Genomic DNA, 24,713 nt, shown 5'->3' with positions numbered 1-24,713 from the left:
GACTGCTGCAGCCCAGTGAGCGGGGTTTGCTGCCTCGTGCAGCTGCCTGTGATCCTCACTCCAAAGGGAACAAACACACTGCCTTTCAGCTAGGCCTGCGCTCCTCTGATTGCTTATGAAAATGTCTAAAAGAACATTTCCAAAACTATCAAAGGAATCTAATCGTCTATTTACGCTTAATTCTGTGGGAGCTTGCAAGAGGGCTCCAGACACAAGTACTTCAGTGCAGGAGGTGGTTCATGTGCTCTTTGCTGTCTGCTGCAGCTTGGCTGACAGGGAAGACAATGCGGGAATGTGTTGTCAGAGCTGGGGTTGCTTGCTGCCTGGCAAATCAAAGCATATGAAAGCAGATGGAAGACCTTAAGTGCTAGCAGCCATATTTTATGTGCCGGTAGTTAGCTGGTGATATTTTTGATTAGTTCTTCTGGCTTGCACTTTTAGTTTTGCTGTGAGTTCTCCCTCTACCCCTAGGAGTAAGTGGTTCAGGTCAGTTTCTGAGCAGAGCTTTGAGCAGGACTTGAACTCCAGTTTCCAGCGCTGCCCTGCACATGAGCTTGTCTCTCGTTGCTGACACACCCTTTGCTTTGTTCAGTTTTTGTCAAGAGGGATGTTGACTGTAGCCCTAGATTTTTCCTCCTTTCAGTGCTCCCTTGTTTGAGAGCAACTTACTGGTCAGTTCTTGAGCCCTTTGGTAGATTCAACATAACTTTTATGCTTTCTTGGACAGCCATCCTTCCCCTTCCTGTGCTTCAGAAGAGATATTTGGCTCAGAGGCCACCTGTGACAGAGTTGTGAAAACGCACTGTTAAGTGTATGAGTTGGAGAGGTGTGAGAAAAGTGTAATAATTTCATTGGAGAGGAAGGTATTAAAATATCTACTGTATACATGGGTGAGGGGAAAATCAGTTAGTCAGAGCTGAGCCTGAAGTAAGCTATTAGCTCTAATTCATTCAAACCTAGATTGTGTTTTTGTCTCTTGAACGGAGTTCTTGTCAGCTGAACTGGACCAAACTGAACGCTCAACTCCAGACATGTATGAATACTTTGAAACACCATCTATGCATGCAGATCTCAGACCAAGATCAAGGACTGACACGTTGCATTTTCATTTTATTTTTGCTGGTTTACATACCAATCCAGTTTCACTGACTTCAGCAGAGATGCTTATTTTGTAGATTTTGTATATTCTTACGGATAACATGAGTCCATCTGCATATCCAGGTGTGTACATTGGTCTGTGACAAAAATAAGGCAGCTGCACTGCAGTAGCTGGTTAGCCAACTCAAGAACTGCACTGCATCAGAGAAGAGTTGATTATGTTTTCCCCTCTTCCTCCTCTGACAGCTTCTACAGGTACAAACAAGAAACTCTCCTGATATTGGGAACTGAGAATGTAATTGTCGAACCTAATGTGCCAGTCTAATTAGTGCTTCTCTTGACTGTCCATTACAATAATGTTATGTAGTGGAGGTATTAGTTGGTTTATGAAATGAGAGTTAGAAAGTTACATGTTTTTTTCAGGTTACACTTCTACCACACACATGTTTGTGGAGGAACAGGGCAGAAGTGTAGTAAAGAATCATTAATTCAATAAGACGCTTGTTTCGCAGTGTGGTAAGTTCTTCTGTAGCACCTGTTCTATACAGTGGATAAAAATAACATTGGGTCTTACCTTGAAAGAAAGGTGGTAAGAAAGAAAATTGAACCTATACCCACATCCCCATCTTACCTTGCAATGGGCAGAGACTGCAGGGAGCTTGGAACGATAGTTCTTCTTGCAGCATGCTGTCAGGTTTTAAAGTTGTTAAAAAAAGTTGTTTCTTCTAACCTGTTTTTTTGGAGGGAGCTATAGCTTCAAAATTAAAAGTCAATATGTGAAATGGGCTTAAATGTGAAACTGGGACAAAAAGTCCCTGCCCTTGGAGAGGGGTTTCTGAGTTCCCTTCCTGAATGTGCAGTCATTCGGGGCTGGGCAACAGGGAAAGGACTTTTGGAAAGTAGGAGTTAAAGCGTGATACTTGGAAGGGACAGAAAGCAAAAACGTTTGAAAAACCCAACCCCTCACTCCATCCTTGTCCGTCTGGTTTTTTGAGGAGTCTTTCGTTGAGTTGCAGGTGGAATCAGAAAATCTGACCCAAATCTTAGGCTGAATGATGGATTTGCTCCACAGTGAATGCACATGTCTGTACATATCTGTCACGTCAACAGATCTGCAGAGACGTGCCACATTATCTGCTTCCTGAAGATGGCTTAAAATGCACTGGGAAAACATTAGCCTCCTCTCATCCTTTGGGCCCAGGGGAGTGCGGTGCTCTGAAGAGATACTGGCATGAGTCTGACCTAGCTGGCTTTTTTGAGATGCCTAGGGCGCATCTGCATGCTTCCGTACTGCATGATCTAGACATGCTTTGAGGCAGCTGGAGCTCACCTGAGCAATAACAGCTCCTCATATGATTCAGTTAATCTTCAAAAATTTTAATTCTTGAACATCTGGTCTGTCCTAGTTTCTCTTCTGTTCTTCTCCTGGGAAATCTAGGTATGTATGTGGCATCTGTCTCTCACCCTCCTTTGTTTAGATGGAAACAAAGAGTTATTAGTGTTTGCAAATGGCCACTTCATCTGTTAGAAAGTGCCTTCCTACCATCCCCCTTTCAGCTCCATTCCTTTCTTTGACTGGTTTCCTCTTCTTCTGTAACTGGAAAAGGGGTCTGTTGTTTATTTTCCTTGCATATTAAAAGTTCCTTTCCAAAGTGCTTTTGCAGCACTTGAAGCTGGTTCTTCTGTAAGTTGAAATGGGAGCCCTGTGCGTAAGCCCTTTTTGTCGTCCTTTGCTTGCTTACCCCTCTTTCACCCTTTCGTACATGGTTCCTTTTTGTACATGGTTCCTTTTAAATTACTGAGCTAAAGACCCAGCAATAAGCAAGAGCCACGCACCCAGGATATAATTACCCTTTCTCTCACATGATTACAGAGTAACTATCCCTGTATTGACTTCAGCATGTCTAAACTCAGTTTTCTGCCCCGTGCCCGCATGGGAAGCTGCAGCCTGCATTACTCAGCCGAGCCTGCTGCTGCAGGGAGGATTCTCTTGTCCTCAGGAGCGCGGCAGTGTTTAATGAGAACAGCTGTCATGCTTCAACATGCTGATGCCTGCAACTGACTGGCAGGCAGTGGGATTGTTGTATTATGGTCGTATTAACTAATCGTTGCTGATAATTGTTATTAATCATTGTCTTGGATCTGTAGTATGAAGAAGCTGTAGTTCCTCAATTGTAACTGTTCGAGGTGAAATGCAAGAGCTGCTTAGCAATGCATAAGTAGGATAAAAATGGAAGGAAAGGCTTTTTCCCCTCATCTCGCTGAAAAAGCAGTAGCTTGTTGTGCAAGGTCTCCAAACTACATTTGAGCTGCACTGGCTTTGAAGATGGTCAGGTGTCCTCTAGCCCTGTTTGCTGCAAAAGAAAGTGATCTTTCATGGTGTTCCCTCAAAATCCCATCGTGTCTCAGCTGGGTGTAGTTTGCAAGACTGATGTTCAGTGTAGACAGAGGGCAAAAAGTGAAAAGCACCGATTCCTCCCCCACCTGCTGACTGTGGCTGTTTTTCCCTGCAGTACACTGACAACATTTTTTCCTCTTACGTGGTTGTGCACTAGGGCTTTCCCCTTTTGCCTGTCTTGGAAAGCGGTTCTGGAGTCCAGGATTTCTTACAGTAGAAAGTCCTTTCATCAGCTTCATCTTCTGTTTTGTCATGCTCTGCCTTTGCCCCTGACCCCTACGGTCTGTGTCTGGTTTCTCATAATCTCTCCTTGACCTGCCCACCGTGGGGTTTGATTTGCCACCACCTTCTGGGCAACTGCTGTTGCTTTTTGTCATTCTTCAAATGATGATCAGGGAAAGCATCGGAAGATTTCAACTTCCCATTGCATTTTCAAAATCACACTTTGTCAGGACTGGTTACAAGCAGCCTGAGGAGAGCAGATATTCCAGAGCAAAGATTTAACCCATGCATTACAGCTCAGAGAGTCTGGACAAAGAACAAAAGGGGCCAATGTCTCCATAACGCTTGCCTCAGCAATTCATGTCCTTTACTGAGACTGCCCCTTCCTCTTATCTTGAGTGGAAAGTAAGAAATGGGAGAGAGGAGATTAAAAGGCTCCAGCTCACAGTGTTACATCAAAAGATTAAAGGCATCATGTTGGGGATGCTTCAAACTCCGTAATCTGCTTTGCTGCCTCTGTTTTGGGGCTGTTTGAAGTGGTCTCTTCTGCCAGTTCAGTCAGCGATGCTGTTAGATTTATTGGGAACTTTGGCAATTAATTGCTTTCAGACCTGAGAAGGGTCTCATTGTTGTCTGTCAGAGTTTTAATTAATCAAAGCGGCAGATGGGTAGTATTGGCCTCAAATGCTGGTGTAATTAACTCATTAATTATCAAGTTCTCTTGCTCTGTGATGGTTTATAAAGGACATCTTTAATCTGGCTGCCATCAGGCCATCACCATAGCAGGAGTTAAATGATTTTTATCAGTCTTTACCATAATTACCCTGTATCCAGGGTACTATTGGGGAAAATGCTGATTTTTGCCAATAAGTATGTAGGCCCTCCTTGGCTTCAGACTGGTGAGTAGACTTTGACCTGCAAAGATGAGCAGGGCTGGTGAGATTAAGTTCCCCTTGAAAGTCTCTGGGATTTCTTTGCAGCTTACCCAGTGCTTCCAGAAACATCGTGTCCTGAACTGTCTGGTCTCCTGGCTGTCTGCGCTGTGTCAGGACAGAAATGTGATCAACTGTCACATGTTTCACAGATCAAAACAGCCTTCTTACCTTGGGGAAATAAAAAGAACACACCTTCTTAGGCCCTCAAAACGGGATGTGCAAACTGCTGCAGGAGGGTTTTGCTTGCAGCTGACCAGGTCCTTGCTGGGGACTAGTGCCACTGTGTGTGGGAGTTTCTTGGGTCTTTCTAAATATGCTATACCAAAGTGGTTTGAGACATGTCCTCCATCATGAATGGATGCCCAGGAAACACTCCCAGGCACTGGATTTGTCTTGCTAAGTTGTTAGTGCAGCTCTAGACATGCTTTTGGCCCAGGCTGTTTCCACGAGAGTACCCAGCATGGTTCAGTAGTTAACACAGGTTAGGAGCAATAGGCAGTTTGGATATGGCCACCCTTTGGCCTTTTTTGCCCTGAAAAACAAGAGTTTCGGCTTTGCTGAGTCTGTACCAATTGGCATTAGCACCAGAACAAGGTCCTGAGCATACTAGGGTGCGTGTTGCTCTAGGGACTTATTGTGTGTGAAATGAGGAGTTTGCAGTAGAACCAGGAGCAAAAGAACAATGAACTTAAAATCCCGTGTCTCTGAAATATACTCAGTGCTCCTAAATCTTGATGTGGTGCTTAGGAGGGCTCATGACTGCCTCATGACAACAGCTGTTTCAGGAACGTACAACTATCCAAATGGCTGCTTGCAACCTAACATGGGTGCTGCCAAGCTGCCTTTGCGTCCAAATGGTATTTCCAGGATTGCCTGAAAGGGGTGGGAAAGCAGGAGCTTTAGCCTTCTGAGGAAACCACTCACCTTTAATGCCGTGTCAAAAAGACAAAGGAAAGAGTTTGCATCTATAACTGCTGCTTGAAGACTCCACTGCTGCCTGCGTGGTTGCTTTCAAAGTATTTGATAGGAACACAAACCCCATTAAAATTTAGACCAAAATCCTCAGCCAAACCAATACTGTGGCTTTATTAGTCAAAAGGTTTGGGAAAAGAACGGCTTGACTTTTCTTAATTAAGATTGTCTTTCCGTGGCAGATTAATTACCCAGAATTCATTGCAAATTTCTGGCTCCATGGATGTTATTGATCCAGTCAGGCTGCTAGTTTGTGCTTGCGGGGATCTGTCTGTGATCTTCCTTCTGTGGGAATTTGGGGAGGGAAGGGAGGAGGGAGATGGCTGCCAGTTATTAATAGAATTTGGAACAGGTGTTTTTTTTCCCCTAGCTGGTTAAATCAAAATGCTAGACAGTTGCATAATCTCTTGCACCCTGGTAACAGCAGCAAATACCACCACCACCACAAGCCCAGAGAAAAGCGTGGAAGAAGTGTGGAGGCAGATGCCAAAGGCAACAGTGTTCTGGAGAGTTAATGGGATGATTTTACACATGTTCAGAAACAGTGTGCTTAGAAACATACTGGCAGTGTTTCAAATGCCTCCTGGGATGTAGTTTGTAGTGTAACGTGACGCGTTCAAATCAAGCCCAGGGCAAGGAACAGGGTTGCTGGTCCGCTTTCCCGATGTCTATATGAAGTAGAGGGGTGATGCCATCATAGCTGCTGGTGCTTGTGAGCTCAGGGCCAGTGACCGCTTGCTGGTGGGGATGGAGTGCTGGTGGGAAGCCAGTGACATCTGCTGCTGCTCTGCAGAAGAATAGCAAATCTTGGCTTTCCAGAAGGGGAGACTGAGACAGGCTGCAGGTTAAGTGATGGGAGAGGAGCACTGCTGTTTGGGTAGCTGAGAAGGGCAGTCCAAGACAAGTCTCCTGATGTGGAGCTCTCCCTGTAAATCATCAATTGCCTGTTGTGTGGGGTCATGAGTGATTCCCCTTCATAGATCTGTTACTTTGAAAAATATAATGGGCATCCCACAACTTTGACTTTTTGAGCCCCTGATCTTCATCCTTGCAAACAGTGTTTCAAAGCCTCAACACACCCCTGTATGCTGCTGCTTATTTACTTTGACTGTCAGGCAAATGCCTTAGTTAAACATTTTCAGGGGTGATTTCTAATCCAGGGGCTGTCCTTTAGCACAAGGCTATGCTTTCCATCAGGACAGCTTGTTGACTGTGGTGGCTGTACTTGCTCCATTCTGCCTGGGTACTCAGCCTCTCTCTACTTTCTCTTTTATGTTTTCTCAAGGTTTGTTTTTCCACTGATACTGCAGTCTTTAAACAAGAAAACAAACAATTCCCCAAAGCTCTGAAAGATGCTTCTGATACAAGATGTGCTGTAATGATGAGAGCTCTCTGCAGTATCACGAGTCATAAATGGTGATAGTTGTAAGACTAGCTGCCTTGCTGTTTAGAGAACAGCTTTTTGCTAGGCTTCATTCACAGCCTTGCAGAGTTTGCTGTTTAAAAAATGCTGTGTTCCCCCTTAGAGCTTAGAAATTAAGGCCTAAATTTTCAGGAGGTAGCAACTGAGGGCCCTAAAATGCCTAAAAAGTGGCTTTTTACTTTTAGGAAAAGTTGGACAATATTGTTTTGGGATTCAGCTTTAAAAAAAAGTCCCCAGAATTGAACACCCTGAACTACTTCATCCTTTTTGCAAATTCAGAACAGAAGTTGCAAAGACAACAGATGCAATAAGCTGTAGACCATAAGCACAATTAACTGCAGCGCTGAGATATTTGGTGGTTGACGTCTCATACTGACTGTGGATGGTAGGAGAACCTCAAAAATCCCTTAGGTTCCTTCTGCCTTTTGCGGTAAGATGAGTGAAGAAACCAGTGTTTCAAGGACCACATCTTGTATTCAGCCTGGGCAGCCTAACTTACTTCCTCTAATTAATAAAGTCGGGGAAAGATGACTGATTTGACAGCTGGCTACCCAATACATGCAAAAGAGGGGTGAGTGCTTTTTTCCTAACTTTAGATATGGGCGTCAAATTAAAATTGAGACACTGAAGGCCAGTCAAGCATCTCAAATCATACTAGACAACTGTGTAGGCAGTTTGGTGCAGAATACAATTGGGATGAATAATTCCTGGGAGGTACCTATTTTTCTCTGATGATTACTAAGGTGGCTTAGAATTTGACAAGTGACCTTTAGATATATAAATTTGGGTGAGCTGCAGCTGTAGATGCCTACGTTAAATACATACAAAGGCAGGTTGAAATACATGGCCTTAAGTATTGCTCAACTTGTAGAGGTGGTTACTGGAGATGAAGACAGACACAGCTTCCAGGGTCACTCCATGGGCTGTGAACAGCAACAACTCCAGATCTGGCATCTTTCACCACCATGAAACATCTGAATGGAAAGGACAAACACGTGGATTGTATGTCAAAGTGGGAATCTAGTGAAATGATTTTGTTTCCTTTTACTCTGGTTATAGCCTTGAAAATGATCCATTCTGCTCTGACCTGAGACTGCTCCAAAGTTTGGTAAGGCTTTAGTGACACAATAAAGCTCACAGCATTCACAAACTAGAGAAGGCTGTGGGCATTTTAGAACTGTGTAAAATAAGTGAGCTTGTGGAAGTCTGTTGTTATTTAGTGCATTAAATAACCAGAGCACTGTTTACATTAAGTAATCAGTGCTTGTTGCTCCCAGCTAAATTCAAAATGAGAGGGAGGGGAATACTTTTAATTATTCTTTGTAAGAGGTGCAACTCTGTCACTGTGTTGCCCAGATGCATGGGGCTACTGTTGGCTGTTTTGGGGGACGTGAGGCCTTGGTTACAGATGTATGAGTAACTGACCTTGGTAACAAACTCACAAGGTTTCAGCTCATCTTCCATAACTGCCTGTGAGGTGGCTCTTTTCCCCTGCAGATGAAAGGCAACTAATTACATTTCCACTTTGGCTGATGCCAGTTTATCGGGCAGTAAGACCACGCGCGTCGAGAGTCATCACAGCATAGCTGGTGCACATCCCTGGGCTTGCCTTGCTCTAATTTTGTGAGTGCCCACAGCAGTCTGAGTGCCATCTCACACAGGCGTATATTTACACCTGTAAGCATGACTGGATGGAGGTGTGTAGATTCATGCAAACTTTGTTGCAGAGGTGATGCTTTAAGATTAATGGCTATTAATTCACTGGGACGTGAGGATTTTTTGCTGGTGTATGATGAAAAAAGTAACTTTTGCAAGTCCTGCAGTAAGACTGATTCAGTTGGCCTCACAGAGGTGATCCGCTTGCTGCTTTCCTGTGCTTTTGCTTCTGGGTTGTAAAACCAGAAGATGGGAGTACTGAGAAGCTGGGAGCACGAAATGCTCAAAGGGCACAGCCCTGATCCTATGTGCCTACTTGAGGAAAAAAACCTGCTGATTTCAGTCAGGTTTATGTCAGGCCCTTGGGTGATCTCGTTCAAATTTAATTGACCCTCAGACCTATATTACATTGGGAATTTTATCCCAGTAATTGCAGATGGTTAGCCATCTTCAGAGGTTGGCATCCTCTGGCCATTGAGCAGGCAGCTGTTGTATTGCTTCTGGAAGTGGCCAGTAATTTCTGGATGGGAGGCACTTTGCTGTTTGAAATTCTCAAACCAATTTATTTTTTCTTTAAGATTCAGGTAACTATACTCCCCATGCAGATACCTCTACATTCATTGTAGGTTACATTTTGAAATTTTCACTTGTTTCTAAACCAAAATAGTTTCATGTTCCCACTGGTTAAAACTTCCTGCTGCCGCCACCTTGCCTGAAATGCTTTTTACTCTCAAGCTTGTGATTTTTGCAATTCTGCTGTGAATTTTGCAGCTTGAGCTCAGTTCCCAATGTTTTGGCAACACTCCTGTTTGTGTGTGAGGGAATCCAGGCTGCAATATCATTCAAACCTCCTTGTTTTACAGGCAACCTTCTCTCTCTCTAGAGCAACCAAGCATTTCAGCATCCTCATTCTCCTGAAACCCACTGAGCTGGCAAAGACCACAGTGTGCTACAGCTGCTACAATTCAGCAGAGCCCTGGCTGGCTGGTGTAGGAAATTACTTCTGGTCTGAGCAGGTGCAGGGCACATGATTGTTTTTAGCAATGTAGCTGTGTGCACAGAATAAAACAAGCTCTGGGAGGCTGCCTTGAATTAGGAATAATACATTTGGGTAAGAATCACTGTTACAGGCAGGATGATGTGTGCAGTAGTTTGCCTAGCCTGGCTGATGCAGCTTTTTGTCAGTCAGGGGATAGATCTAACAGAGAGGCTGTTTTTCAGGCTGCAGGCTGTGAAAGACACAGACTTGGTCCTGGACTTATGGAAAGGCTGGTTGGAGAGAACTCTGTGCAGTCTGGTCTGCCAGTGTTTCATGGCTCCTTCCTTCTTTCCCTGAGGATCCTCTAGGGCCTGCCTTGCCCTCTCTTCTCCAAACCATCAGTGTTATTGCTGCAGTAATCAACAGTTGCCACCAGCCTCTTCACACCACGTCTCTGCCAGTTCTATCCCTGCTCCCACTGTCATATCCCCTCCCCTTGTTTTTTGTCCTTCATTTCTGATTAGCACAGCTGTTCTTTCCAAGCAGCTCCTTGTCCTGCCCATTTTCTTTTCCCTGTTTTTTCCCTTCTCCCTCTCTGTCTCTCTGGGTGTTTTGATAGATTTACTGGAATAGACCTGTGTTTAAAAAAAAAAAAGGAAAAAAAAAAAAGAAAGAAAGAAAAAAAGAGAAGAAAAGACTTACTTGGTTTCTAGGGGAAGGATGAGGAATGGACTTCACCTGTCTCTCCAGAGCAGGTTCCTCACATGTGCAAGCATTGGAAAGTTCTGTGACCCTTTGGCAGAAGAATTTTCAGAGCTTCTTGTGACCGTCTTTTGTCAGCTCTGTGTTTGGCTGGTGAAACACTGCCCCTTCTTTCCTCCTGAGATGGGGAGGCTGTGCAGCTGGTTGCACTGGACTTCTAGGCACATCGCTTTGAAAAGTGATGCTCTAGGCATTCAGTAGGCACTACAGAAACAAGGGCAGTCTCAAAAGATGTCCTGGGGTACAGCTTGCTCTGACGCGCTCAGCACTCAGGAGAGGGGCTGTGAATCTAGCCTAGCTCTTTACCAGCCCCTTCCTACCACGACGTGGGTGACTGCTTCCATTGTCCCCACTGTCTGTCTGCATGCTTGCTCTGAGCATTCCCTCTGTCTTGAAGTTCACACAGCAATTTGCAGAAGATAAAGACCTGGGGTAAGGGCTGGCTCCATTACTGTTTAGATGGGAGATGTCCGTTGTCAAGGGCAGTCCTGTACAGTGGGGAAGAACCTAGCACACCAGAGTAGGTACTCTGAAAATAACAGCTTTTTTCAATGCTTGCCTGTACTTACCTTGGTTGCCTCAAGCTTCTCTCTTGCACATAGGGAAGGCACTACTTATGAACCTTATAGTGATGTTCAGTAAAGGATTTTTGCTGTTTAATGCCATAAACAACTGGTAAGTCAAAGTGCTAACACATTTTGTTATATATGCTAAGCCATGGAATTTTCTTCAAATGCCTTATGTGAAGTCTTGACCTCTGATGTGTAGGCAGAAGATGAAAACTTACTGTATAAGGCCCTGTGTGGATCATGACCAGAAAGAAAGAGATTTTTATTGACCAGGAATGGCGGTAAACAAACAAGGAAGGAGGTAAGTTTCACAGTATGTGTTACAAGTTAACAGAGGAGAGGAAAAGATTAGCAAGAGTCGTTCATTTGCTTTTTTTATTATGTATATTTTCATTAGAAAACAACCTTGAACACCCAGGAATAGTTTTCTAATAAACGTAAGCTCATGAAGAGCACTTGGAAGTTTCCATTCTGGGTTCAGGAGAATGATGGGACAGTAACACAGTCGACATGGTCATTCCTTTTAGTCAACCCCTCCATTGTGGCTGATTGTTTCTTACATTGCAGCCTTCCTTTCCCCGTGCTTCCTGCCCTGAACAAAACCACCCCCCTCCCCCCAACCCCCCAGACATCTCTGTAGAAGTCTCAAAGAGAGTATTTCTGCATGGACACACCATTGAGTTATCTCATCCCTCAGTGAACATAGTGATTTCTTCCAGGCCTGGCTCAGGACCCTAGCAACAGACCTTGGAGATCCATGCAGACACACTGCTTCCTCTCCTGGGCAGACCCTGTAGTAGTGAAGGATCAGACTGTAGTCCTTGGGAGTGATTTCAAAGGGGACTCGTGAGGAGATGCAGAATTAGCCTACTAGGGACTGTGCCTGCTGGGGATGAAGATCCAGGGAAGTGTTCTTGCTATCCCCACTAGCTACCTCCCTGTTTACTATCAGCCTCTCTGGAGAAAAAGTCCTGAAGGGGTTGATGCATAGCTATGGGCTGGTTGTGCTTCTGGAATGAGGAAGATTTCCTCCCCAAGCCTGGCCTGCATTGCCTACAGAGGGTCTTTTATATAACGGAGAGCTGACGTGTATGAGCTAAAAACATGAGGGACAAGGGCATTTTGCTTTGCCACCATATAAATCTGACAGAGATTCTTGCTCCCCTGTCAACAGGGCAGACCTCACGCAGTTTTACCGTGATCTAAAATACAAGTGGTTTGTCCTCACTGTGTTTTTGGCTCAGGTACATCATCCACTCTGGTTACCCTGAGGCTAAGAAACAAAAGATTCCCCATGCCATTATCCCACAGCTTGACAGCAGTGAAGGAGATGCTTGAAAGCATTTGCTCTTCTGGATCAAGAAGCTAAACTCCATGAAAACGGTTCTGCTGGCAACACCAGTCTAGAGGGATGGGAAGAAGGTTTGTGTGCCTGTTAGCAACTAGTAGAAGGGCTGTCCACACTCTCATCTCTACCATTTAGTAGCAATGAATCACCCCTTTCCAAAGGAAAGTGAAGGTAGGGAGTAGTGAGTGGGAGGGGACAGGGAATATAATCTCATAAGAACATAGGTACTGGGATCAGCTGTGCAGAGAACATCATTTTTTGTCTCTCTAGCTGAGAAAGAAGATCAGGTGGGTTAGGTAGAAATCTGTTCGTCCTTCTAGGAAAAAGGACTAAACTGAACCTCTGTAATGTGCAGAGGAAAAACTCCCAGAGAAGTGTGGCAGGCTGGATTTTAAAGGAAAGTTGCCTTGTAATGAAGAGCAAAGAGCAGAGTAGCTCTGTCAGCAACTTGAACTGTGAAAGGATGAGACAGGCCACTTGCAGGGGCACGCTGGGCCTGTGCAGTTCTTGTGATTATCGATATCAAAACTCATATAAGCTGATAGATGTTCCCACTGCCCATCAGTGACTGGCTAACAACAGGTTGTTACTCTGCCATAGTGGGATGCAACTGGAGACAAAACGTTCTCTCATCCAGAGGGAAGCTGTGGTCCCCTGTAGAAAGCTACACGCTAGGAAGGCTCCTTGGTTATGAGCAAACTCAATCACTCAGACTTTCTTTGAGCAAGCAGGGAACTGAATGTGATGTCCTAATTCTGTTTGGTAAAGCACATCTTGATGCATAACATAACATATAAAGGATCATCTGCCCTTAGTACCTCTTCTCTACTGTTATTTTATTGTTTAAGTCCTGGGTATCAGAATCCTTCTCCTCTCTTCTCCTCTCTTCTCCTTTCTTCTCCACTCGGAAAAAAGGGTTAATAAGAGGATGTAAACAAGCTGGGAAAAATACTGTTAGTGTGGCTTGGAAAAGAATTTCTGTCTGAGTCCTTGTCCCTGTTCAGAAATACCTCTCTTCTCAAACAGGTGTAATGGCAGGTGTTTGTGCTTTTGCATCATTGTGCTTGTTTGACTATGGTTCAGATAAGTTTGAGGGGTCTTCAGTCTGTTTCCTGCTGCTGGAGCTCATCATCTATTTTCCATATAGTTTTGCATTAATTAAATGCTCTACAATAATGAGCATGAGCCAGAGAAAGGCCAGAGGTCACACAAAAGCATGTCCCACTTCTGTCTTCTGTTTGCCTGAAGTTAAATCACATGTCATACTTTCCACATGGCAAATCCTAAGCTCCTGTCAAGACTTATTCAATATAGTTAAGTATTCTTTGTGGTTTGTTTGAGTTTTTTCTTTTCTTTATATTTTCAGGATAACATTTATAAATATATATGTATATGTGTACAATATTTTGCCTTGCAATTCCAGTTCTGGGACAGAAAAACATCATTCTTTCATCAAAGGAGAAATTCACCCACTGACCTGGAGGTAATTTAAATAATGAACTAAGGTAGTTTTTGATGTTTGTGTAAACAGCACAGAAGTGCCAGATTCTGTTCGCCTTGTATCCAGCATGATAGATGTGAGATCAAAGACTGCCTTCAGTAACTGCAGCATGTCAGACTTGCATTATTGAGGGAGATATTTCTAGAGCCATCAGCTCGTTGCTGTCATATGGTAACCAACTGATGTTTTCACTGTGTTTCCTTCAACATGGAAGAAGAGGGGAAGGTCAATGCAATAAGCTCCTACACTTGTTTCTTCTCTCAGGATTTAAATATGTCATTGTCTGTCAATGAAATCAATTTGCCTGTCTGGATGCATGAAGGATGTAGAAGACGCTAAAACTAGTCTGTGAGGAATCCTGTATCTGTCTGCCCAGATCTTCAGGGCTGGAGGCTAGGGATGGCAGAAGGGAGAGGCATCTGTTGGCTCAGGAACAAGGAGCAGTCACAGGTGAGGTGACAGTGGAGGGGAGGTTGGGATACTCAGCTGTAGTCACTAAGGCAATTGCACTGCTGACTCTTTCCCTCCAGGTGCATGACTGATGTACAATAGTAAGTGAAAGGAATAGGTCTTCTGGCCACGTGTTCTCACAAGGAGATGTGCAGGGGTCCTGGTGGATGAACCACAGATTCGAAGTGCTAATGGTGCAGCCTCCTCCTACGCTGCAGAGTAGCAGTGCTTTGTTCAGTCAAAATAATCTTTTGTCTCTGAAGGAAAACAAAGGGAAGATGCTTGAGTGGTTGATCACCACACGTGGGCAGGGGATGGTCTGGAAAGTCTTCAGAATTGTCCGCCATCTACAGGCATTATCTCTGACATTTTACTACTGACAGACACAAGGGCTTTGAGAAGGATGTGGTAGGGATGTGGTAGACAGGAGTAGTATTTTCCTTTCTCCCTGGGTACAAACATGGTGGACAGCTGATGCCTGTCTTAACTCTGTGCTCCTGTCTTGCTCTTTCCTTGGGTTGCCTGTCGCGGGAAGATAAGATGTGGACCTCTTCAGCACCTTGCTTGGGAAACCACAACAGGGACCACACCTGATTTACTTGAAAAACAGTCCATCACTTCTGACGTTTGAAATCGGAAACCATGTGCCAGCTGGCTATGTGGGTTCTGCTAGCACTGCGGACTTCTTGTGGCAACCAATTAACAGCAGGCACTGAGACTGGCAAAGGGAATATACAGCAAAGAGGACTGACTGATGGTTACGGAGTCTGACTACTGATACAGGCTTTGAGTGGTCCCTGTGTTCTCTGACGACCCTTGGGTTAGTGCATGTGCTTGAGCCACTGTAGGCACAGAGGAAGGGGGTCTGAACTTAGCAGTGGGTATTTACCAAGAGACAGGAGGGCAGGAATGGGAAAGCTATGGAGCTGGCGGCCACCGCTGATGTTTCAGTAGGCAAGAATAGCATTAGCAACTGACACAGAGCAAAACACCTCTGAAGAGCATAACCAGAAGAGCATTACCAGAAAGACCTGTAAAAACTGACAGAAAATCAGGAAACTAGCAGAAATCACAAGAATGAGCAGGACCACGCACACACAGTTTCTGATGATGGCTGAACACAGTCCTCCACAATGACCACCCCCAAATGGTATTGGAGGACCACAAAGCCCAAGAGCTGAGGGCTCTCCACAGTGATAGGGCCTGGAATTTTCTCCACTGGGAGAAACAGCTGCCAAACTCTGCAGGCTTTGTTTGTCGGTGGGAGCTGATCTGGCTGCTTTGTAACAAAACACAAGAACATCTCTTCAGAAACCCAGCAGACAAGACTAGAGGAAAGGTGTTGGGAAGAAGAGATGCCTTCTGTAGCATAGCTCTGCCCCATCTCTCCTGTCTGCTAGAATCCCCCAATACACAGCGTGTTTTGCATGTCTCGGGAACATACTATCTCCGTTTGCACCTTTTAAAGTCCTGCATAGTAGCACAAAGGGGATGGCACAAGGAGGTTGTGGGAGACAAGAGAACTGTGCTATGGAAGGAAAAGACCCTCATCAGTATTTCTGCCATCCATACTTTGGGGAAGAAAGAAAAAGATAATCCAAAACCCCAAACCCCATACTAAATTTGCACTTGTTCTCTCAGGCTGGCAGCCTAGAAATTCATAAACTCAGAAGTACCTTGTTCTGGAGTAAACTGTTCTGAAAACAGTTTCCAATGGCTTCCCCGAGTTTGCATTGCTGGTGGCAGCCCTTCGGCTCCATGCTGGCACATGTATGAAGCTCTTTGAACAAGTTTTGACCTTCCTTTAGCCCCTCTGCCCATCAAGCCAGCTAATGACATGCTTCGTATTGCACAGAACACATACAATTGACAAGTTCATAGTGTTGTTTAAATATTAAACAGTCTAGACAGGCTTTTGAGTCTTATGCCGCTGTGAAAAGGCTCAGACCATGCCCATCTCTGAAATTGGGCTGCGGGATCATTTGCACAGTAAGACAGACAATAAGACTTGTATACATTGCCATGCAACAGAAGAGACCCCGAACCGCCAGCCCTAAGTGGAAAGTTTATTTCTAAGCACAATATATGGAAAAACCAAACCAACAAACCCCACAGATATAGAAAATGTTGTAGCAAATCCCTGGTCAAGTAGGACTTCATGTCTGTCACTACCCTGCACCTCACAGCTGCTTAAAATGTCATGCAATGGAGGAGAGGGCACTCGGACGACACCCTCTGCTTCGGATCAAGGAGGATCTCCAAGCAGGAGAGGGCCGATGGGACTCCCGCTGAGTGATTCGGACTGTAACCAGCAAAAGGGCAGCGCTGCTCACCCCCACCGCATGCTTTGTGACTACCGGTGGTAGACTTAGCACTTCGACAGGCTTTACCAACGCGGATTCTCACAACACCCCTGTGAGGTAGGTACGTATTGTTATTCCCCCTTTGTGTGGAGGGGGGACTGAGCCGAACAGCCCAAGGCTACAGAGTCAGTGGCAGAGCTGGAGTGAGAGTATGCAGAGTCCTGTGTGCTCAGAGTACTAGATCACACCACTCTTTCATGGCAAGTTGTGCTTCTGACCTCATAAACTTTTAGCTGTTAGCCAAATTAAAGGAATTTGACTTCTCCGTGTTAAATGAGTGGAGGGCAGGGAGGGAAACAACATCATGTCTGACAGCTGTCCCTTCATCTGGGTATGCTTCCCCCTTCCCAAAACCACCGTAATTACTCATCTCTTGGAATGAGGACAGCTTCCAGGACAGGTAGGGGGCGAGAGGCTGCTGTGTTTGCTTGATTTGGCCAGGTTTCTCTCTACTGTGGATCAGAAGCGGTTCTTCCAGAGACCGTTCGTTGCAGCACCTTCATTCTGGGGGTAGCTGCTTTTAGAGATGGTTGGAATTGCCCCTTCCCTCTCCCTCTGCCCACCAACATTGCTTCCTTGCCTCTGCCAAAAGCAATCTTTGGTAGCTAATAAGATTGGTCAGATAAAGGTGCAGTGGCCTCAGAAACCATGCCGTTTCATACGGGTCCTCAGTAAGTCAGCGTTCTTGGCCGGTGTTTCACCTCCCACATTCTCTGCCAGAGAAGTACCTGTTCTGTTGCATTCTGATATTCAAAGGGACACTGTCAAGTAATCAAGGTGAAAAATACAACCTGCCTTGAGGTGCTAACCTCCATCTTCAGCATTGCGGAATGGCTGGTTCAAACCCGGAGGTTGAAGTTTGACACCTTCTCTGGTCCAGAAACACCTGGCCCACGACAACATAGCTGCCAAAGGAGCTGGTGGCTTGTCTTTTGCCCTGACTCCAACAGAAGCTGTGAGAGGTGCTGGTAGGACGCCGGAGGGCAGTTGGACACAGCCATTGTGCAACGCTGCTCAGCACTGCTGCTAAATGGATGCAGTTTGGCTGAAGTCCTAAATTATGCGGGGAGCTGGGTTCAGGCTTGATCACTGTGGGTTCAGTGTTTTGGGATCACTGAGCTGTTGCTCCTCAATTAGCTAATCTCTATATTTTTAGGGCTCGGCTCTTAACTTTCTTTGTGGCTGTTGTACTGGCAAAACAGCTCGACCCCGCAGAGCTGGGACATACCCTCCGCAGAGCGAGGACAGTCAGCAGGAAATCGGTAACGTGGATTTCCTCCAGTTGCAGAAGAAAGGTGGGGAGGAGGCGGAATGGGGTGGTGAAGGGAATGGGGTGAGTGGAGAGAACAATACGTGCCCAAATGGAAAAGGACAAAATCGGTAGGGAAAGAAATTTTATTTTCAAGCTTGTAAGAGAATATTACAAACAATGGAGAGTAAAAAAAGCCCAAACCCTAAAAACTATTTAAAAAGTACTTGACAGTGTCCCTTTAATATCCACAAATGATTCAGCCATTGTGCATTGAAAGAGAATGTTCCTGAAGAGCAACCGGTACCTTCGAGGATATATCCCAGAGAAGGAGACCTATTAGAAGTGTTACATATTCGATCAGCAACTGTGCTCCCTCTTCAGACTCTCTCTTGAATGATTGAATGGTATAGACTTAGTAATAAACTAACAGACTGGATGTGAAAGGCTCAGCCTACAAGACTGAGTGAGACTGTTGCAAACTGAGCAGCAGGGATACGGGGGGTGGGGGGGGTGGGTTGGAAATAAAAAAGATTTACACCTCTAATGCATGACTGTCTGAATCAGAAAGGAAGCAGAAACCCACTGAGACGGGTCAGCTTCTTGTGATCAAAGGGAAGGAAATCAACCTGGAACGTCTGCATGGAAAATGATGTGAGTGGCAAGATCTGGATGCTGGATTTGGGGTTATGAAGGCATAAATCACACCAGTACTTGTGCTTGAAACACCTGTGGAGAGTTTGTACAAAATTTGCCAAAAATGCCTATATGTCAAATAAAGGTCACGGAGCGCCCTCCCCCCTCCCAATTCCACCCTCACAAATCCCTTGTCAGAAACACTAAGAAAAAAACCCAGTATTTTTGGTGGAATTTGGGTATGTCTGGATTTGTTAGATTATCTTGGTGGGATGATTCAATCTCTCTTTCTGTAAATCAATACTGAAAAATCCCCAGCCATTTCACTTCAGGTATCCTACGATAAATTGAACAAGGCTCCAGAGTGACTCATGAAATAAAACAACTCACAGCCCTGGTTAATCACAGTCTGGAAAATAAAAATACTCCAAATATTTCGTTCCCTTCCTTGTTTTTAAAATCTCACACTGTGTGTTTGTGTGTGCGTGCGTGTGTTTACAAGTTGTGTGTACAGAGGGTTACCGATTCCAGGTAATAGGATTTGTAAGACATGCTAAACCGTCTGTTCCTCTGCTTCCCCAGAACTCTGCCTACTCAGTTTGTAGTCTGTATTGCACTTGTTTTGTTGGGTTTTTTTGTGATTTGTGTTGTTGGGTTTTTTTCTCTTTTTTTTGTGTGTTTTTTGTTTTTTTGTTGTTTTTTTTTTTTTAAACAGGCTGGAAAATATTAACCTCTTTAGCATGAGTGTGCAGCTCTCCCTCCACCTGCTTTTTCCCTCAGCTGGCCAGGTGCCGCCTCTTATATTTTGTGCAGTTACCAAAAAAGAAAAGGAGAGGAGGAAAGAAAAAAAAAAAAAAGAAAAGAAAAGGAAAGAGAAAGAAAAAGGCACACCATGCTCCTCTGCTTTATGAGTTCTTTGTCTCCTCCGCTTCGTGTTAAGGCCTCCTGAATTCCTCGGCTCAGACCGTCGTGACCCTCATGACGAGCTCTCTGTTACTACTAGACTGACTCCGCTGTTCGTGAGGCCTCAGGTGGCTGAGTATATGCAGGATGGTGTAAGCACAGTGGTGGTCAGAGAGGGTGCCTGTGGCATGGCCGGCAGCCCGTGCCCCGCTGTCGGCTGGCGCGGAGTTAGTGGCTGTACCACCAGTGGAGGACGAGTGGGTGGTTTGGGAGGAGGGGCGCTGATTTGTCCTGGTCCCTGTTTTTTGTTCCTCCATGTCCTTTGTTTTGTCATAGTTCAGCACTTTCCACTGCTGATTGACCGCCTGCCACCGTTTAAAAATCCGGTAAACCGAGGGCCCTTCGTGTATTATTAGACCTGGAGGGAAGGGGGAAAGAAATAAACATAAAACAGAAACAAAACTTTAGACTAAAGAACCATAAACCTAACCCAGCATCCTGCCCCCAGCTAGCTGGTTAGCTCAGCTCTCCCTCAGCCAGTGCTTATTCAACAATAAATCATGTATTTTAATTACCGACTGGCAGAGCACTGGTGCTCCAGTCTTGCTGGATCCCTTTTCCCCTGAATTAAAAGGATTACAGCTTTATCTCGGCAATCAATAAACAGACTGTGAGTGCAGCAGAGTGAGTTATGCTCTTAGAGCAAAACAGTGTCTGTTTACCACTAACGCCCAAGGTTTAGCTGTCCCCGGACTAGTTTTGCCTGCTGCATAGGCGTGATTCACCAAGCTAACGGTGCGTGTTTGCAGGGGGTGTGCCTGGCTCTGACGTGCCAGTGACGTCTGCTGCAGCAGCATCGTGTGTGTGCACAGCCCCAGCCTCTCCCCTCACACACCGCAGCACGGCAGACGTGCACATGGAGGCCAGAGGTGGCAATGGAGCGGAAAAAAGGGGCTGTCTATACCTGCAAATGGTTTGTCATCCTAGGCAACGTTTTCCTCGTCTGCAGAGCAGGTACCTCATCCCTATGTCACTGCTCCCTTCCAAGGGGAAACCCAACACACTTGAAAGAAAGGGCAGATGAGTTTACACCCTGCGTGCACTGAATATGCACGTAATGCCCGTGTCCTGCTACCCATCTGCATGCATCAGAGCTATGTGGGGGGTGGCAATGGGCTGTAGGACGCCTGCGTTAGAAAGAGTGAGCAGCTCAGGCCCTGCCACCCAGCAGTTAGCTCACCTCCCAGCAGTCTGTCATCCTCCCCAGCCTTGCGAGAAGATTGAAGGATTAAATAATGTTAGAAGCTTTTAGGTGATGACAGTACTTGAGTATTGAGCTTTGTTATTCTTCAAACTGCCAGGCTCTGCCTAGACCCTTTGAAAGCATTGGGTCCAGCAGCGGCTGCAACACTGTGTAGCTCTCCACCGAGGCTGAAGGAAGCTGCAACATCTCAGGTAGACTGGCTTAGCTGACACACTGTAACGCAATTAACAAGCTTTGCTAGAGAGTGGGATTTATGCAGCACGAGGGGTGTCTGAGTCTCCCTGAGTCTCCTTGTTTTGCAGCAGTCTGTCTGTTAGGGAAGTGCCTTTGTGCCCCGTGTAACTGAAGCCAGAGCAGCTGGTAGGACTGGGTGATTTAGCACGTGGGTAGCTTCCTTGTTCTTAACGATGGCTTCACCATTCTTGGTCAGGATCAAGATTATCAGAAATATTTCTAAGGAAGAGCAGCTGTCTTGCCTGCCTGTTGCAAGCATATAAATACAAGAGCAAAGAAGGAAAGACCCACAAGAAATAAGAAGCAAAATCATGCCTAAATTAGGAGGTTGCCTTGACCAACAATGTGTAAAGAGATGATGGTCACCACAGAATAAAGTGGTTTATGGCTATCCCTGATGAATCAAATGCTATGGCTTTCCCCTCCACCCACTTTTCCTAGACTGTTCTAGTTTCTGATGGCAGATAATTACTGGAGTAAACCTGTGCTATATCAAAACCCCAAATATCTGAAGGTCATCCTAACCTTAGGGCTGGTCTCCCTGTTGCTCACTGATGGGACGCAGCCACCTGGTTTCTTAGGGTCTGCATCTAATTTTACAGAGTTTAAACCCCTAGCTTCAATACAAAGTGAATTTCTGTCCTCTCTGGTTCTACGCATAACTAGAAGCCCTGCTGACCTGATCACAGATTATCTTCATGGGATTCTCACATTCATGGTAATGGGGTGCTGAGCCTGCTTACTGGCTGTAGAAGTAATTACACAGGATAGTTTAAGATCATTTAAAATCTTAAGATAGTTTAAGATTATGGAGATCCGGGTGGTCTGGGACAGGTTATGGCAATGGGCACTACAGTACAAGGCAGATCTTCCCTCTGATTCTGACAGACCGCTGAGACTGAACAGCTGTAACCCTGTAACCCTGCAGTGATGCCAGCTTTTCATAACCAAGCACCATGATGTCATAATAGAAAATATGTGGGTTTCCCTCCCCACTTTGAAACACGGTTGAGAATTCTGACATCTTCTGATCAAAGCATCAACCGTAAAAAGCAGGACTTAGGAAAAGCCTGCAGCTCCAGCCAAGGAGACAGAGCTTTGAAGCAGGCCTGAAGTGGATCAGCCTATGACAAGGGACATTAGACATATATTTAAATGAGCTGTCTGATCTGCAATGAATGAAATTCCACTCTGATCAATGACAGAGTCAATGTTTCTCTGAGACCACTTTAAGCCTTGGATAAAAGAGTTGAAATCAAATGTTTTCTCCCTGGCTGTAGAACATTCTCCATAGAATCAAATGCATTCTCCAAAGTATTAAACACTGAGCCAGGATTGTAAATCTATTCTTAATTACCTTATCACAAATATTTAATGCGCAGCCTGATTCAAGAGGGCTGTTTATAAAATTCTTGTTTGTTTGCCTTCTAATTATAAATGTTTATGATCTTTTGCAATTAACTGTATGATGGTGATGGATGGGTTGCTGAGTCAACTGAGCACCTGTTTTCTTAGATAATTTTGGTTTCCAAATATTTATAAAAGTACAAAATAACTTGTTTTCATCTGTATTTACTAGGCTCTAAATTACTTATCGATTTCCCAGTGTCAAGCTCAGGAAGCTGTAAAATTAAAAAGGAACCAAGTGGAGGTGTGGGCAGGGAGGTGGAAGTAATAGTGATTCATTTGCAAGAGTAAATGCCAAAAGTAAGCAAGAGTCTATCAGTTTATATCAAGCTGCAGGACACTTAATGTTCCCATCAAAATGAATTTTGTCTGCCTGAGATAAATTAGGATTGGAATTACTATGTTCAGCTCTGTGCATCCCCCTACAGAAACACCCCTCCCTTGAGGATCATTCTTGTTTACAGAGGTGAAACTTTCCAATTAAAGGCCAGACTTAAGTGGGAAATCCTTCAGGAAGAACTGTATTCAACTAGAAGTGTCCAGCTAGAAGCAGTTATTCCATAAGCCAAATCCTGTGTACGTGGGGAAGCTAATAGGTTGTTGTCAGTGTCTCTCTTTGTGCACGTCTCTCTCTTCAATACAGAAATGTCTATATGAGAATTTCAGACGGATTCTGGTAGTGGCTTCGTCTTTTCTACTCTTCCCAAGTTTATCTCGCCCTCTTCTGCTTCACAAAAACTGTTCTATATGGATCCTCTGTGAAAACCATCCTCTTTGGAAGGAAAATGTGAGTTTCATGCAAAATGTGTTGGTCCAGATTGGTGTCCAGTCCATGACTGTGGTCTTGTTTGTGGTCTCGGTGAAATGGAACTCCAATGGAACATGGGCACTGAAGATGTGCAGTTCTCATTCCCATTTTCTCAAATAGAGACCTGGCTGGACCAACATCAGAAGAAATTCCTTGAGCTGAAAATTGTTCGGTGCTGGAAGAAGTGTTCCAGGGAACTATAATACACGCTTGTCTTGTTCTTATTTCACTCTCATGCCTGTTTGTGGCCATTGATGGAAACAGAGCAGCTGGCCAGATGGAGCCTTGGCCATTCTTACATTCTTAGACATTGCTACTTGCACTGGATGGTGCCATGAAAAGATTTCCCAGATGGCTCTGGAGCTGGAGACAGCCCATATTATGAGATAGGGTCATTAACCTGATAGCAAAGTCTACAAAAAAAAGAAATATTTCTAATGCCTCTGCTTGCGTTGCTACATTGATGTGACTGTGCTGTTCCCAGGACACGACATGAGCTAACATGGTAGAGCTAACCCAGTGAGGTGCTCTGAATTAACACATGCTGAATCTGGGAGAGTATGTACAGGAAACCGTGTTGATCTCTTTTCACTGTGTTCACTCTCTCCAAATATTAGCCTTTTCTGCTCTTTCTCTTGTGGCTTTATTATTATTGAGTCCATGCAGAGGGTGTGATCACGGTCAGCCCTGTGGAGCTCTGTGGAGTCCAGGCAGGAGGGACTAGTGATTATCCTGGATGCAGGGATTACTTCCCAGATCTGAGAAGCTGCTTTGTGCATCACAGCACAGGCAAACACAACAATACCTTAGCAATAGGTCATACCCAAACCGTACACATTGCTTATGCTGGTATCTTATGCTTTCAGCACCTAACTATTGCTTGTATACAAAACTATCAACAGTAAGTGACCCAGCCCCAAAGAGCACAGAGTTCCAGACTGGATTTAAAGCAACAGGTAAGCAACATCAATACAGGTTAGCTAGTCAAGGGTTCTGTCAGTGCAGTTGCATACCCAGTCAGTGCATGCCCAAAGCATCTGGGAGAGCAAGATGACAACTGATGACTCTGGGGAAAGACTTACCTCTTCCATTTACCTCCCACCCTCTCTCATGTTCATCACAGAGCAAGAATAACTAGACATCTAGACACATTCCTGATGATTGAGATGTGGTCTGCAACAGAGCTAGCGCCTGTGAAAGCAGTTTAATGTCCACATTCTACTGATTTCCACAGCTAACTCTGAGCTTCTGGACTCTTAAAACACTAGAGTTAGAAAAGGGAGCATGACCAAGGCTGAGTATCATGGCCCAGAGGTAAGTCTCATGTCACCGTAAGATTTCTCTGAGCTGTGCAGTACCTGCCCACACCACATCATGATCCACGTGGGCAGTGCCTGAGCAAGGAAATGTTCCCGGTGCTGAGGCTGGACACATACGGACTCTGTGCTGAAGGTCCTTTGTGTCTTGGCATCAGTCGGGACAGAGGTGCATTGCCATCAGTTGTCCTGTGGCAGGACTGGTCAAGAGAGAGGTCCT

General features: G+C 45.0%; 1 protein-coding gene across 2 annotated transcripts in view; it reads right to left on the bottom strand.

Moving 5' to 3' along the window:
- Positions 1-2,194: 2,194 nt before the first annotated feature.
- The window catches only part of MARCHF4 (membrane associated ring-CH-type finger 4), a 119,350-nt gene continuing 96,831 nt past the window's right edge, over positions 2,195-24,713 (bottom strand). For both annotated transcript variants that reach the window (XM_055813013.1, XM_027787149.2), the window contains exon 4: positions 2,195-19,882. In XM_055813013.1, coding sequence (XP_055668988.1) covers positions 19,521-19,882 — 362 coding nt within the window. In that variant the 3' untranslated portion in view covers positions 2,195-19,520. The remainder of the gene's footprint in view (positions 19,883-24,713) is intronic.

Source organism: Falco peregrinus, chromosome 8, assembly GCF_023634155.1.
Source record: "Falco peregrinus isolate bFalPer1 chromosome 8, bFalPer1.pri, whole genome shotgun sequence".
Classification (NCBI taxonomy): domain Eukaryota; kingdom Metazoa; phylum Chordata; class Aves; order Falconiformes; family Falconidae; genus Falco; species Falco peregrinus.
Note: the sequence above shows the minus strand (reverse complement) of the source record. Positions and strands in the feature narration are given on the sequence as shown.